The 15,986-nt window shown below is 41.3% G+C and overlaps 1 protein-coding gene across 2 annotated transcripts in view; it reads left to right on the top strand.

Annotated features, from left to right (window-relative positions):
- Nucleotides 1-15,986, top strand: part of LOC124272062 (hemocyte protein-glutamine gamma-glutamyltransferase-like) — a 43,264-nt gene that overhangs the window by 24,183 nt on the left and 3,095 nt on the right. The window contains exons 2-13 of one of the 2 annotated variants that reach the window (XM_046707205.1): nucleotides 1,978-1,995; nucleotides 5,210-5,358; nucleotides 7,417-7,599; nucleotides 8,165-8,425; nucleotides 8,581-8,699; nucleotides 10,397-10,504; nucleotides 10,901-11,078; nucleotides 11,597-11,732; nucleotides 12,920-13,023; nucleotides 13,679-13,921; nucleotides 14,672-14,947; nucleotides 15,362-15,522. In XM_046707205.1, coding sequence (XP_046563161.1) covers nucleotides 1,978-1,995; nucleotides 5,210-5,358; nucleotides 7,417-7,599; nucleotides 8,165-8,425; nucleotides 8,581-8,699; nucleotides 10,397-10,504; nucleotides 10,901-11,078; nucleotides 11,597-11,732; nucleotides 12,920-13,023; nucleotides 13,679-13,921; nucleotides 14,672-14,947; nucleotides 15,362-15,522 — 1,936 coding nt within the window. The remainder of the gene's footprint in view (nucleotides 1-1,977; nucleotides 1,996-5,209; nucleotides 5,359-7,416; nucleotides 7,600-8,164; nucleotides 8,426-8,580; nucleotides 8,700-10,396; nucleotides 10,505-10,900; nucleotides 11,079-11,596; nucleotides 11,733-12,919; nucleotides 13,024-13,678; nucleotides 13,922-14,671; nucleotides 14,948-15,361; nucleotides 15,523-15,986) is intronic. The other variant, XM_046707211.1, reaches the window with a different exon arrangement.

The following is a 15,986-nucleotide window of genomic DNA, read 5'->3' as shown; positions in this document are numbered from 1 at the left end:
GTTTAGCACTGAATATGTACAATTTTTAGCATTGAATATGTATGTACAATATGTACCATTGAATATGTACAGTTTAGGATACAGAATAGCACAGAATTGGACAACTTAGCATTGATTATGTACAATTTACCATTGACACCGGGATGAATAGATTACTCATAGTCTTTTTAAAAGAATTTTTCATTCACTTTCCCGTTCATCTGTCCACTAAGGCTGTCGAACGACGTCACATACGTCTGTCTGTTACAGCGTGACCAAGTCGGCAACCTCGGTCAAAATATTTGCAAACAGGCATAGATGTAATGTCACATCGTTATTATTCCAATTGCAATCTATGTAATGTATGGGGGAAATAGCTTGAACATGTCATTCAGCATACGGGGCGGTAGGGTAGCCAAGTGGTTAAAGCGTTGGCTTGTCACGCCGAAGACCCGGGTTCGATTCCTCACATGGGCGCAATGTTTGAAGCCCATCTGCGGTGTCCCCCGCTGTGATATTGCTGGACTATTGCTAAAAGTGGCGTAAAACTAAACTCACTCACTCATTCAGCATACAGAAACAAATATATTGTTACGCGGAAGGAGTGAAAGTAATTCCACTTATATCCGTGTCCCATGGCACACAATGGGATGTACACAAGGTGTCCAGTATCTTCGCATAGTGTCATCCGTAGTCAGTGTCGGGATCCGTGTCCTGTATCACACACACCCGCGCTCGTTGGGTCAAGCAAAGTGATAACGCCTACACGTTGTGTCCCGATGAGTTTTGTCTCCACCCATTTGTTGTCACGTCGTGACTTATGAGTCATAGAGCTGTTTTTAGTTCTCAAATAAATGAGCGTGAATTTCTGTTGTACATGAAGTCGTATTTTACAACAGTGCTGGGCTTGTAACTGTTCATCAACAGCCCCCAAGCCTGAATACCATACATCACTGTATGAAAGCAAGCCCGCTTGGCATAACATTGGACGGTTTGGAGGGTATTCGGATTATCAAACTGAATGGCTAAACAACGCTTTCAAATCACAATAACGTGTCTCTGATTAAGGGGGCGGTGGGGTAGCCTAGTGGTCAAAGCGTTAGCCCGTCACGCCGAAGCCCTCTGTCTCTCTCTCGTGAAGATCTGGGTTAGGATTAAACTCATGCTGAAGATTATCTATCTTTCTGTCTGTCTGTTTATCTATCTATGCCGTAGTATAGAACCTTGCTTGGAATTGAAGTATAGTTACTGCTACGTCGTTAATGGTTAGAATTGATCTTCAGTAACCCATGCTTGTCGTAAGAGGCGACTAACGGGATCGGGTGATCAGGCCTGTAGATTTGGTTGACACATGTTATCGTATCCCAGTTGCGTAGATCGATGCTAATGCTGTTGATCACTGGTTTGTCTGGTCCAGACTCGATTATTTACAGACCGCCGCCATATAGCTGTAATATTGATGGGTGCGGCCTAAAACTAAAACCACTCACTCACTCTCCCGGGGACGATACCATATACCCCTTCCCCCTGTAAGAAACATTGTCCATGTTGATGTACTCTGCTGAACGATGGTTATATTTCACTCGGCTCACCTCGATTATAGACCTTATCTCGGATTGCATTTAGAGGAAGCCATTTTTTATCTAGTTTCTCTATTTCACGTCACTCGCATATTGCGTAACAGAACGACAGTTGTGAACCTTTTACTAATATTGATCGATCTCAAATCATATTACAATATTGACTCTTCATAAAGTCATATTGTAAGAACATTGCGCAGAGGGATCGGATGATATGAGGTATGAGCTCATACAATATCCCTACACTCCGTTCCTTTGCCGAGTATTTTGTAGGTGACGGAAATGGCTGCCCGAATGGTTGACATGTGTTCTGTTTCAAGGTGCATCCTAGATGGGAGTTTCTATTCAAGAACATTTTACATCTTGAATAAATATAGAATTGTTACGTTCATGTTTTAATTATATATTTCTTTTTAAGCGTTGCTCCGGTTCCACAGTAAGTATACAGCCTAGGTTCTCCATAGCAAAGATGGGGCAAGGGAGCTAACTGTATCCGCTTTAGTAGTAGACTATATATACATACAAATGATTCTTATCACTTACAACAAAGTGCACACTGGAATTACTGATTATATGTTAACTATATAGCAATCGAAATACATCATTGGAAACTCGTAGATATGGTTACTCGTAGTGTTCCTTGAAAGCTTGTAGATGCATGCTAGGCTTACACATTATGAATTGCAATTATTTATGCATTTAGATACATCGGCGGTAACAATTTCATTATGCTAAATATGCACTTGGCGTTTAATATGCTGCAATGAGGCTGTACGTGATTGTGTTGACTGCTGTGCTTTACGAAATACACCCTGGCAATGTTCGCTCGCAGTTTGTTTGATGTATACGTGTGAGACAATTTTGAGATTTTGTTTACAGTATGCGTGTGTGTGCGTGCGCGTGCGTGCGTGCGTGTATGTGAGAGATATTACAAATAGAAATGTGAATGAAAGCCAAGGCAAGCAGGTCCTGCATGGCTAAGGGACAAACCCTTGAGTAATGAATTACAGATCATTGAGTCTTCATGTTTAAATGAAAAAAAGTTGTTGTTTTTTTGTTTTTTTTGGGTGGGGGCTCGGGGTGGGGGTGTTATAAACTGACAGACCATAACTTTAGAAAAAATGAAAATGATGAGCAGTTTTCCTTTTACGTCCTTAGGATGTCCATGATGCTCTTCGAATATTTTTTCTTCTAAAACATATGGACAAATTACTTATTGTCATCTGTGATCAATATTGTTGTTCACCTGTTATTAGAAATATTTTGTGACATTTCTATCATACTCACGGAAGTAATACTACGGTACGAAACTTCGTATCCAGAAGTAAAAACGTGAAGGAATAGAAACACCGGTCCCTTAAGAAATATGGTTTTCTCGTCATGAGACACCCACGCAGTTAAAAATAGAAAAAAGGTTGGCGCAATATTAACCAGTATACATTTATCAGGCTTAAATATACTGATATTCAGAAGTAAAGCCATATTGGACATGAGACTTGGAGTGAATGAATGAGATTTATGTAACATTGCTTTGAACACTTCAGTTATATGACATAGTGCCAGATTAATTTCGGAAAGCTTGGAGACCTGTTGGTCTTCAATGTTTACCACTTCCATGTAACCACGTGAAGCCCATTCCTGGTGTCCCCCGCCGTGATATTGATGGAATACTGGTAAAAGCGACGTAAAATAAACTCACCCACTTACTCAATGATACCAATGGGTGTGGTGTTGATAAAACCAAGAAATATACTTCATGGCCGAACGAGATTCGAAAGAAGTGTTCTAGGTTTCGAGCACGTCTAGGGGACATAACTCTGCATGCACAGCAGCGTTATAGGTGGCTGGGCCATCACGGTGACCTCCCGTGTTCAGGTAAAGGCAGCTCTGAGTCATAGGGTGTACTGGTAGGTAGAGACGCATGGTATATAGAGATGGGGAGTAGGTAGTAGCGTCTTATTTAAACGGACGTATCGCGATGTCTATCTATCACTGTGGATGTGAATTGCATGTCACAAGATATGTCACCTGACAACATTATAAGTATTTGAAATTAGCGCATACTCAACGCCTATCAAAGTGAATCGCATTTCACAGAAAATCCGAGGATCATAATCGGGGCGGATTTGGGATTCAAACCTACGACCCATTCTCCTTGGTCTAAGGGACGCAACTCTCAATAGCACTGATGCCTCCATGGGTGATTGGCCAAACTATTTGATTTAACAGGTGCGAGTTTAACGTAACATGAATTCAGCACGTTTAATTTGAATTCACGAAAATATGTTCAAATTGTATGACTGGGAAATATTTTAGCAGACTATCAATCGTTGAAGGAGCATGAATTAGCTCTCAAACGTCGTGTAAAGAATAAAAAGAAGTTGTTATCCATAAAAAGGTGCCATGTATTCATGTTCGTCCAACTTCTAAATGCCTTTCAAGAGATTCTGTCAATCGTTGTCAATAAAGCTTAGCCTTTAGCTGTGCATTTGCATAAATCAGCTGAGAGAATTAAGGTCAATTGCAATTAGGTAAGGAATTTGCCATTTCCAAAACAAAATGATTCTAACATCGTTTTGATATCAGTTTCAATCAAATTAGATTTGCGTAGTCAGCGTATAGCCCATTTCCTGTAAACGTGACTTCTTTTAACTCGAGTTCCAGGAACTTCGGCCCTTGTTTTCAACAATCTCCTTGTAACTTTCAAGGACAAAATGCAGAGGAAAGTTACTGATATGCATTTCAAGCAAAATACACAGGAACCGCCCTTGCTTCTTCAATAAGCAGTCGCTTAAATCTAGTGCTAGCATCGTCTTCATCTCCATCATCTCCACTTCAGTGAATTGTATTTACAGCTCAGCTAGCGCTTCTATCTTCATTTGTTATAACTGCCTAGGCCTGTTTGTAATCTTTGGCTAGCTACCACGACTGCAGCAGCTTTAGGCTATGTTCTACACCCTGCAAATACCAAGAGAGCGTTTCTTTATATCACATAATATGAGAACGGCGTATCGACGAACGTTAAACGGCATTCGTCTCATTGATAATGGCAATTGTGATGCCCAGGGAAACAAATGGCAAACTCCTACGAGAGTAATTGTTGGATATTTCCTGAAATCCCAGCGGAGTTCTCCACAAGATATGACCAGATCGTCTCCATCAGACGAAAATATACCGTAACATCTTTCAATTGACACCACCACTTCGGAAACAGTTTGTGGAGATAATTCGCAGTCTTACGAATATAAGGTCGTGGATTTTGCCTCGACCTTCTAACTAATGTTCGGACAAGAATTATCTTTAATCTCCTGTTCTTGAAACAGGTGTTCGTTCCTTAGAAAAACACTGTAGAACTACAGGATTGCATACCACGGTTTATGGTAACAGGGTAATTGGAAAATACTGTGGTGATTCTCAGTTTGAGGAAGTGTACTTTGGTTACAGAAGAACATTACAACCAGCTGTTTGAATCTTCATACCACGGTTTGACGGGGCCAGTATTTAAAATTATCCTCCTCCAGAGGACATACCTGTATCTGATTTGTCCTGAACTATCAATTTGTTCCCTCAGTGTACTTCATCTCTGAAGGGCGCACACGTTGTGGTCGTCTGCTTGTGTCTCTAACTGACACAATGTTCTCTACTTCCAGGACGTCATTGTCGGAGAAGTTCGCATCTTTTTACGGAAATCTCCGAACGTCGTTACTTGGAAATAACTTGGCTGGACGCAGAGCGACAGACCAAGAGAACCCGTTTGCAGAGGATGCGCAGTTGACAGGCTTCAAAAAGGAGAAAGAAGGTGGGTATTGTTTGTAGGAAAAGAAGACATTTCTAAGGATGGTTGTCTAACGTCAATCATGTAACACGTAATACCGTAAATATTACAGATGTGCACCGGTCGTTAACTTGTTCTGTATTTATTCTGTGGGGTTCTGTACTGTTTTTCAGTTTTAAGATCGTTTGTATAATCGGGTGAAAATTGAGGCCAGTTGACACTGAAAACGGATATTTTAGAGTAAAAGAAAGCGTGACTTTAATGACAGTGTAGGTTCTATTTTTAATCAACGAATCAAGGCCCGGACTGATTATAGTGAGTGTTCTGACCAATGAGACCTCAGATTGCATCTTATGCATCTCGCGGATCGTGCAACATGTGTCATATACTTGATGCAATCTACTCTTTGCTGAGTATTGGGCAATGAACGGGGGGTTGGCAAGAGGTTCCTGCACGGAACATGTTATGGCCTGATTTCATTTAGCTGACTAAATGCAGACCGACGCACAGCTAAGTGACCATATATATTCACAGGTGATGGAGATGTGTAGTGTATACAACGATGTAAATATCTCCATAAACACGTGTAATGGATTTCAACTGTAGACCAAACACAGCGTTTAAAATTCCCGCCTGCCCGACCGTTTCAGTTTATCTGAACTTGTTGCATTACCTGTTAGTGCTATGTATTTCATTGCGATGCCTACACACAGTAAAGTATTCAGAAACCTGATTTCTTTTGTTTGTTTTTCATTGTTGAAAACCGGACAGGCAAGTTTGTATCCGGACTGGTAATTTTTTTAAAGTTACCAGTCCGGATGTCTGGCTTGGGATTTAGGGAGTTATAAACACTGCCAAACATAAATTGGATGTCGTCATATTTGGATTTATTACCCACGTGGTCAACGTATGGGTAGTTGCATACTAATCTCGTACGTCACACGAGTGTCGTATCGCGTTGACCTGTGTCGTAACGACTTGACCTGAGATTCTAACGATTTGATTGGATAACCGATTACCTCTCAGTTAGGTCACGTTGTGACGGAACTACTTGTTCATTCATAACAAACACGTGAATTCATTCATTCTACAACTTAGATGCGTTGTTGGAATGTAAACATTGCGAACGTTGCCGTGTCGCTGTTTAATTGTGAGTCGAACTGAGACATTATATACGTCGAAAAAACATAAACGCAATGTTTCCACCAGTGATGTTAGCCGAATGAAGCAACTGCAAACCAAGAAACTGGGTGCTACGGAGTAGTTTACTGTAGGAGGCTGTACGAGGCGGTGGCAACTGACATGCATCGTGACGTCGGTTACCAAGGGGACAGACGAGAAATGGCGTAGTGACGTCAATACAGTGTGACGTCATGCAAAAAATTTACGTCAGAACAAAATTCTTCCGCAACCTCTTTATGAAACCGGTTTCGGTTTGAAACCACAACAATACCAAAACTACGCTATTTTGTCAATTTAATGCATGTAAGACGTGGGTAATAAATAAAATACCACACGAGGTCTCATTACATACGAATTATACGAAACTCGTGACCTTCCTATGGTTTCTGACCTCGCTTTCGCTCGGTCAGATACCATAGGAAGGACACTCGTTTCGTATAATTCGTATGTAATGAGACCTCGTGTAGTATTCTCTATATATACAACATGGCGACATATCCGAGAAAGTTACTTTCAAGAATCTCTGTAAACTGCTTTATACACTACACTACTTGATAAGGACACTGAGTGTCCAGGTGGGGAATAATCTGGATGTTTGGAGATGTTGGATGTGATCATGTTAAGATTCATTTCAAATGATAATTAACAAAACTAAACAAGGGAGTCTTCAATTAAAAAACACTGCAATATTGTCATATGTTTTGTATAGTTTATAGTGTTTGTGATGTGGATGGTAAGAAGTTTATTTTTTGTTAAGTCTCATGTTAATTCAGATGCGAGAGTCTAACGATACTATTCACGTCCTGAGTGTCCTTATCAAATATTGAGTAGCATACAGCTGAACCGCTGGTGATATGACATGAACTGTTTCCTCACTCACTCATTCACACCTTTATCCAGAGGGTCAACTGAAGCCGAAGACCATCGACTTGGAGAAGAGTGTCAACCGAGTAGCGCACAGAACCAGTGATTATGAGATCCCGAATCTCATCATCAGGCGTGGGCAAGAATTTCAAGTCAAAATATATTTCGAGAGGAACTACATTGCCCCCGAGGATCAGATTGTGCTCAAGTTTGTCACAGGTGGGTCAATGTCATATTCCGGGCACGGTCCTTATAAATGTCCCTATCGTTAATGGTACAAATGGGAATGTGACTTAACACTAATTATCACTTGACCATTTGTTTCGTGATTCTAACTATGTAATATTACATTCCTTAAAACTATTCTTTTTCAATTATATATTAATTCTATATTTGGCTTACGACCCTGAAAATATCAAAACCACAAAAAAGAGAGGCTTAGATAAAAAGGTAAAGACGTCACCTTATTTGATTATCGAATAACGATGTAATGTTTTTCAGTTGTATTTAGCCATGCAAGACAATTTCGAGAAATAAATTTAGATGTTATTTTGGCAAATATTGTTCTTCTTGTTCAATAACACAGAGCCAAAAAACAAATATATCAAATATATGCAAGTCTATAATATGAGGCAAGTCTAGATTTCTGCAGTCTCTGACAATGAAGATAGACTCTGGTCTCTTTGATATTATATTCAAGTAAAATATTTTAATCACTGTTTTTTAGGTAAAATGTGTTTATTCTAGAAGACCATCTGTTAGTCTATGTTCCATCCTGTCTTAGGTAGTCGCCCACAGCAGAGTAAAGGTAGCGTGGTGGCCGTTCAAAAAGTGGACAAGGTCAAGGAAAATGCGTGGGGTTTCCAGATTCTGTCGGTGGAGGAAAAAGCGTTGGTGCTGAAGGTGTCGTCTGATGCTGACGCCATTGTGGGTCGGTATCAGCTGTTTGTGGACACTGTGCACACGTCGAGCCAAGGAAACGTGGAGAAGTTCCGATACAAGCATCCAGACGACATATACATTCTGTTCAACCCTTGGTGTGATGGTGAGTACTTGTGTTTTTGTGTGAGTGTGAGCGTGCGTGCGCGTTTGTGTGTGTCTGTGTCTGTTTCTCTGTTGCTCGATGTATATCATGAAATACTTCGATATTCGAGGAACCTGGAAGGTGAATGGAACTAACTGATGTGTTTGTATGTGTAGCGGACAGCGTGTTTCTGCCAGACGAGACTCAACGTCAGGAGCACGTGCTCCGGGAAACTGGTCGGATCTGGTTGGGGACAGTTGGCAAGTACTGCGTCAGACCGTGGAACTTCGGCCAGGTGAGTCCACATATAGTATGACCAGAAGTTATTGAGAATTTTAGGAATATGTTTAATTGGATTTCTAATATAAACAACCTTGACCAGCCATCAAGTGCTTGGTTTCATTCAAGAGAGACAACTCCGTTAATCTTTTTTTCATTAGTTTGTGAAGAGTTATCCCCCTTTGTTTACTTGCTAGCAGACGACATTTTCAGTGATCCTCAGTATGGATGATTTAGAGAAGAGGAAGTTGATTTTAGAGTATTATAACAAGGACATCAGATCAGCTAAAGTGATTTCAAGTAGAACAGGCATCCCTTTGTCCACTGTTTATCGTGTTTTGAAAAATATTGCAAATGGATATGGCATTTGAGCACCAGGGAGGCGCAGGTAGGCCCAGAAAATTGACTGTCGGTGGCAGGAGGCGGCTTGGTATTCTTGTTTCTAAAAACAAACGAAGGAGTTTAGAAAACTTAAGGCTGGATATGATTGATAGAGGAACTGTAGCTGTCTGTAAGGAGACAATTAGAACTGAGCTGCATGCAATGGGTTAGCAGAAAAGTCGAGGAATTCTATCACCGATCATGAAACCTGAACAGAAGGAGCGAAGGTTTAACTGGTGCTTACAGCATAGAAATTTTAACTGTGACAATGTGATTTTCTCAGATGAAAGTTCTGTGTGGCTGTTTCCTAATACACTGAAGTTCTGGACCAAACAAACTGAAAAACCTTTGTATCAGCGCCCAAAGTACAGTCCGAAATTTAACGTGTGGGGTGGCATATCTGTGTTAGGGGCAACGCCCCTCTGTGTATTTGAAGGGAATAAGAACAGTGAGCGGTACACAGATATTCTCGAGGGACATTTACTTCCATCTGCTCACGTGTTCTATGGAAAGTTTGGGATTTTCCAGCAGGACAACGACCCAAAACATCTTTCAAAGCATTCACAGGCCTGGTTTCGGACCCAATATATGACATTATTAGATTGGCCAAGCTATAGCCCTGACCTAAATCCAATAGAAAATGTTTAGGGACTTATGAAGGAAAGTGTCAATAAGAAAAATCTGACAAATATTGTTGAAATGAAAGAAGAGGTGGTCCGATATTGGGACAGCATGGACCACGACTTTCTAACTTCTTTGATCAGTAGTATGCCCCGTCGCATTGAAGCCTGCATTGCTGCCCATGGTGACTTGACAAAATACTAACTGTTCACCTGTCTTTGAATCTGGAGTTATGTTCTGCTAATATTCACATTTAATACGTGAGTAATGAGTGAAAAGAAATAAAAAAATTACAATCTTTAAATTCTCAATAATTTCTGGTTGTACTGTATCATCTACCATCGGATAAATCTCTGCTAAAATAGAGTTCAATCGAATATATACCATGCACGTGCAGATGACAAATTTCTGGCACGGACCATTTTCTGGGTCCTGCTCGACAGACTGATCTTAGTTCTACTGTCGCAATTTCTACCGTTGATATCGCTTTGTGGACACGGTCCAGCAGGATAAACAGGTCCATGTACTTGAAGACGTCCTTAAAAGGGTTATGAATAATGGACATACATCTGTATAAAACATTTCATCAATTTTTAAATACATGATCCCAAAATCTTGGGTAAAGTACGCTGACTGACGTTCAAGTGGGCATCACATGCCACATTCCCGTGTGATACATCAGTAATTATATACTAATGTATCCTTTTGCAGTTTGATGACGTATGTCTCATCGCCGCCCTAGCCTTGATGGAGAAATCGGAACTGGGCGACCAGGCCAGAAATAACCCGTTACTCATTGTCAGGGCTATGTGTAAAGTGGTAGGTGTCATTACTCTTTGTCAGGGCTATGCGTGAAGTATTAGGTATCATTATTTACAGTCAGGGTCATGTCTAAAGATATATAGATATATATATGTGTCATTATTTGCAGCCAGGGCCTTGTCTATAGGTGTATACAAGTCATTATTTACAGTCAGGGCCACGTGTAAAGGGGCATGTGTCATTATTTACAGTCAGGTGGTTTTTCTAAAGGGGCAGGTGTTATTACTCACAGGTGGTAGCGGGCAAATGGGTAACTGGCTTCGCACATGGAACTGTCAATGTACTGGTATACTGGTATATAATTGTAAAGGTGTACTGGTATGCTGGTACATGTATATAATTGTGAAGGTGTGCTGGTATACTTCTACGATATGATATTATGTTCATGTCCAGATCAACAACAACGAGCGTGACGGCGGCGTGCTGAATGGCAACTGGTCTGGAAAGTACGACGACGGCGTGGCTCCATACGCATGGAACGGAAGTGCAGCCATCTTGGAAGAGTTCCTCAAGAAAAGGAAGGGTGTTAAGTATGGACAGTGCTGGACATTCGCTGCCGTGGAGACAACGCGTAAGTCTAGCCGTATGGCCTTAGGCATTGGCATAATTGATTATTATTCCAGTAACGAATAACCGTCCAAAATATACTGAAGAGTATCTATCTTTCAGTTTGTCTGTTTATCTATCTATGCTATTAGAACCTTGCTTGGAACTAACGCGTTGTTACTGCTACGTCGTTAATGGTTAGAATGGGTCTTCATGCTTGTCGTAAGAGGCGACTAACGGGATCGGGTGGTCAGCCTCGCTGACTTTGTTGACACATGTCATTGTATCCCCATTGCGTAGATCGATACTCATGCTGTTAATCACTGGATTGTCTTCCAGACTCGATTATTTACAGACCGCCACCATATAGCTGGAATATTGCTGAGTGCGGCGTAAAACTAAACTCACTCACTTAAAAAGTTAAGTCAGGCAAACGGGTGAAGTTGTTTCGGTGTCCTATTTCAATAAATATTATGTATGTTAAAACAGCTGTTCTATATAATTTCAACTAGCATGATTTGGTAATATTTCGTCTGTCTTCAGTATTAAGAGCTCTTGGCATTCCTGTTCGATGTGTGTCGTGTTTCCGCTCTGCGCATGACAGTGATTTCAGCAGCACCGTCAACTTCCATTGGACACCAGAAGGCAGACCCCGGAAAACAATGAACGACGCCATCTGGTGAGTGTTTGATAACTTTAAGTGGACGTATTCCACTCCAATCACCACCATTACACCTTCAATCACCACAAGGGTTGTGGGGGTAGCCCAGAGGTTAAAACGTTAGATCGTAGACCCCGGTCCGATTCCCCACGTGGACACAATGTATGAAGCCTTTTTCTGGTTTCCTGTTGTGATATTGCTGGAATATTGCTTCTAACAAAATGCAGTCCTGTCTCATTGACAGAATCTAAACTAACTGCCTGTCTCAGTCGAGTTTCGTAAAATATGTACACAAAGAACATAATTAAGCATCCCTGTATTTTTGCAGTGATAGGTTTTAAACACGTACATACAACTTCTAGTGGTGACCACGATCGAAAAACACGAGTTTTTCTGACCCGTATGATCCTTTGACTCATAAAAAAACGACAAAATGATGGGAATCCATGTTCATTTTATGATGACAATTGCGCATTTAAAAAAACACTGATTTTCATACAAAATCATGTCTGTATACAAGAATGGCCCTAGGATGTTTGATGTTGAACTTATTGGTGAATGTGAACATTCAAAATGTCATTTTGCGTGTCTTACACGATTCAAGGTGAATACCGAGTGTAACCTCCATGTGACTGTATGGCAGCCAGCACTCTCCTCCTCATACACTCTGTCAGCCTCCATTCCTCGTGTAAAGCAGCTTCCAATTGGGCCAAGTTCTGTACAGGAGGATCCCTTTGTTGCACACGACGACCAATCATGTCCCATATATGCTCCGAAGGGTTAAGATCTGGGCTCATTCAATCGTGAGATATGTCAGGAGTGCTTAACTAAGTTCTTTGTGTATATATCAGTATAAGATCTATATTTGAATCGATTACAAGAAGTAGCTGAGATACTCCTGAAAGTGGCACAACAACAAACACAGAACCGTGAAAATTCGTAGAAGAATTGAAGATCCGGGTTAGAATTCAGCAACCCATGCTTGTCAAAAGACCTTCCTTGTCCTAAGAGCCCATTTTTAGTGTCCTCCGATGTGATATTGCTGGAATATTGCTAAAAGCGGCGTAACACCAGACTCACTCACTCACTCCTTGTCGTCAGATGCGACTAACGGGATCTAAAAGTGGTAGACTTTCTTGCTGGTTCATTCCATACAATTTCGCGTTTGTAGTAACCAGTCTCTTATGAGCCGTATCAATTACCAGGGACTTCCATGTCTGGAACGAGGCCTGGTTCAAGCGTCCTGATCTTCCATCTGGCCACGATGGCTGGCAAGCGTTTGACCCTACCCCTCAAGAGTGCAATGAAGGTACGTCTTCCATCATGTGAACTCAGCCTTGATGGTCACGTGTATCCTATCCATCTCTCTAACATCAACCTATCACATAATCCTCCGACGCAGGGACTTAAAGGAGATATACAGTGAAAATCTTAAATCAAATAATACATTAAGCATGTAAAAATACATATTTTGAAGAGCATCTTTTATAAATACTCCATAATTAATGAATACTGTATTATCGAGGATTGATGTAAGGAGGATTATATGTTCATCATCTCGACCACTACACCAGAGATCGGGCGGCCATTAGCAACCCATTCTTGTCGCTACGGGCGAATAACGCGATCAGGCTCGCCGACTTGGTTGAAGCATGTCATGGTATCCCCACTGCGTAGATCGACGCTCGTAACGGCAGTCACTATATTGTCAGGTCCAGGGTCGATTATTTACAGACTGCCTTCATATAGCTAGGATATCGCAGAGTTAAACAACAAAAGCAACAGAGATAATACGATTTAGGTGATTTGACACTATGTATGCTGAACAATGAATAAATAAATATGTATAAAATAAGTTATTTCCGAATGAAACTTATTAAATTGTTTTCATGGTTTTAGTAAGAATGTTTGTGATTAGTTGTGACAAATAAATTAATGTTCAGTGTGTCTTCATCATTCCCCAGGCGTGTTTACTTGTGGGCCGGCGTCGGTGAAGGCAATCAAAGACGGAGATGTGTATCTAGGTTATGATGCCAAGTTCATCTTCGCCGAGGTGAACGGCGACCGGCTTCACTGGACCGTTGACAGTGACGGCAACATGAGCGCCTTCAAAGCGGACAGCAACATCGTTGGCAGATGTATCAGTACCAAGGCTGCCGGGACAATCTCTAGAGAAGATATCACCGATTCCTACAAACATGCTGATGGTGCGTAGCAATTATTTAAGCATTCAGACAGTACGACCGCCCAGACGTTGTCTAAACATGAGACAGACAGTGGGTAACATGTAATACAAACATGCATGCAGACGATGGGTAACATCTTACAAACGGAAGGTAACATTTCATGAGCATGCGGTCGGTGGGTAGCTTCTAATACAGTCATACATACAGTGGGTGACATGTATTCAAACATAAAATGGGTGGGTAACATTATATACAAATATACATTTGGTAGTTAATATCCCCTACAGGTTGCAGCTGGTAGGTAACATTTAAAACATAAATCAGATGGAGGGTAACATTTTGAACAAGCTTACGGGTGATGGGTAACATTATATATGAGCATGCAGGCGGCTGGTAACATGTCATACATACCGTAGGGTAACATTTAAACAAGATTCGGCCAGGCTATTTGTAAACGTATCTAAAGAATTATGCACCAACGGTTTAAATGGTGTTCGGGGAAGTTATGATGAAAGTGTGCCTTGAGTGCTAGTGTGCTGCAATGGATTCACAATATGGACACTTTTGGCAGGATGTCGTGCTTGAACAAGGCTAGGTTATATAGACATAACTTAGTCACACAAATATCTGTGTGGGGCTATTTCGAATCGTTCTCGTTCTTGGGTAACCGTGGAATCTAAAGACATCGGTAGTGGGATTGCAGCTCAAGGTTCGGTCATATGGACATTGATAGAAGCGTCAGCATCTTTCGCTCTCCTTTAATTTCCGCAGGAAGTCGAGATCAGAAAGAGGCTATAGTTCGGGCTCAGGGGATGTGTTTCCGGAAGCCAATCACTCCCCCGACCACCAAAGAGGACATGGAATTCATCTTCATGGGGGAATCTCTGAAGTCAGGGGAGATAACTGCTACACTCAAAGTGAAGAACGATTCCAGGGAAAGCAGGGTCATTGACGTCTACATCGCCGCCGTTGCCGCGTACTACACCGGCGTGTCGGCCGTTGATCTCAAGGAGACGTCACCCACCATAGTTATTGAACCATCAGGGGGTAAGACATACTAATTGGACCCCTTTGTAACTTAAGTAGCCCATTAAATGGAACATAGTCTATGGTACTGGTTTGCTACTTGTATCTACTTTTCTGCGCATAATTATCCTAAACTATTATCGCCTTGACATTAAATGACAATACCTTTTAGGGGCGGTGGGGTAGCCTAGTGGTTAAAGCGTTCGCTCGTCACGCCGAAGACCCTGTTCGATTCCCCCCATGGGTAATGTGTGAAGCCCATTTCTGGTGTCCACCGCCGTAGTATTGCTGGAATATTGCTAAAAGCGGCATAAAACTAAACTCACTCACTCACGATACCGCTGAAAGAAAATAGTGATAGTGTTTCAAGACGACTGAACAACCAGTTACCTACAGAATACAGCAGCATGCTTCAATGTTGTTTCTGTCGTACAGAGAGCGCTGTATGCCTCAAGTTGAACCCAACCGAGTACATCAACAGCTGTGACACCGACTCCCACGTCAACGTGTACGCCTGCGGTATTGTCAAGGAAACGGGGCAGAAGTTTGCTACCCGAGAAGTCTTCTGGGTTGACAAGCCTCTTCTAGAGGTCAAGGTCAGTGGGAAGCAACATTCAAAGAAGCTTTAGTTTACCTTATACTTTTCTTATTCAAAGAGGCCTTAAGGAACTGCGGATATTAATAACTGATCGAGGCAGATTAGAGAGAACAAAATTGGATGATGAAACGATACTATTATTGGGTTGAAAAGGACATCTGGTTTGTTATTTTACACAACTTCAATTAGTTCGCATGGGATTTTGTTTTGGTGTATATTTTAAAACCTTTTAGGCAAATGATTAAATCATAGTGGTGCAATACATTTGCGCCAAGTCTACAACATGCACTCATTGTGCGTATGTTTAAAGCCCCTGTGTGACAGCCTGATTGTGTGACTGAACATTCAGTGTAAACACACAAATGACAATAATACAAAATAGGTGAGTTTGCTTCAAACTGACTCTGTCTGGTGAAGTGTGCAGGCATTTGCTTTCATTGATCAATTGTATGCTAAACAATC

This window comes from Haliotis rubra, unplaced genomic scaffold (assembly GCF_003918875.1).
Source record: "Haliotis rubra isolate DU_JTF1 unplaced genomic scaffold, ASM391887v1 Scf103, whole genome shotgun sequence".
Classification (NCBI taxonomy): Eukaryota; Metazoa; Mollusca; class Gastropoda; order Lepetellida; family Haliotidae; genus Haliotis; species Haliotis rubra.
This window is presented reverse-complemented; position numbering and strand designations above follow the sequence as displayed.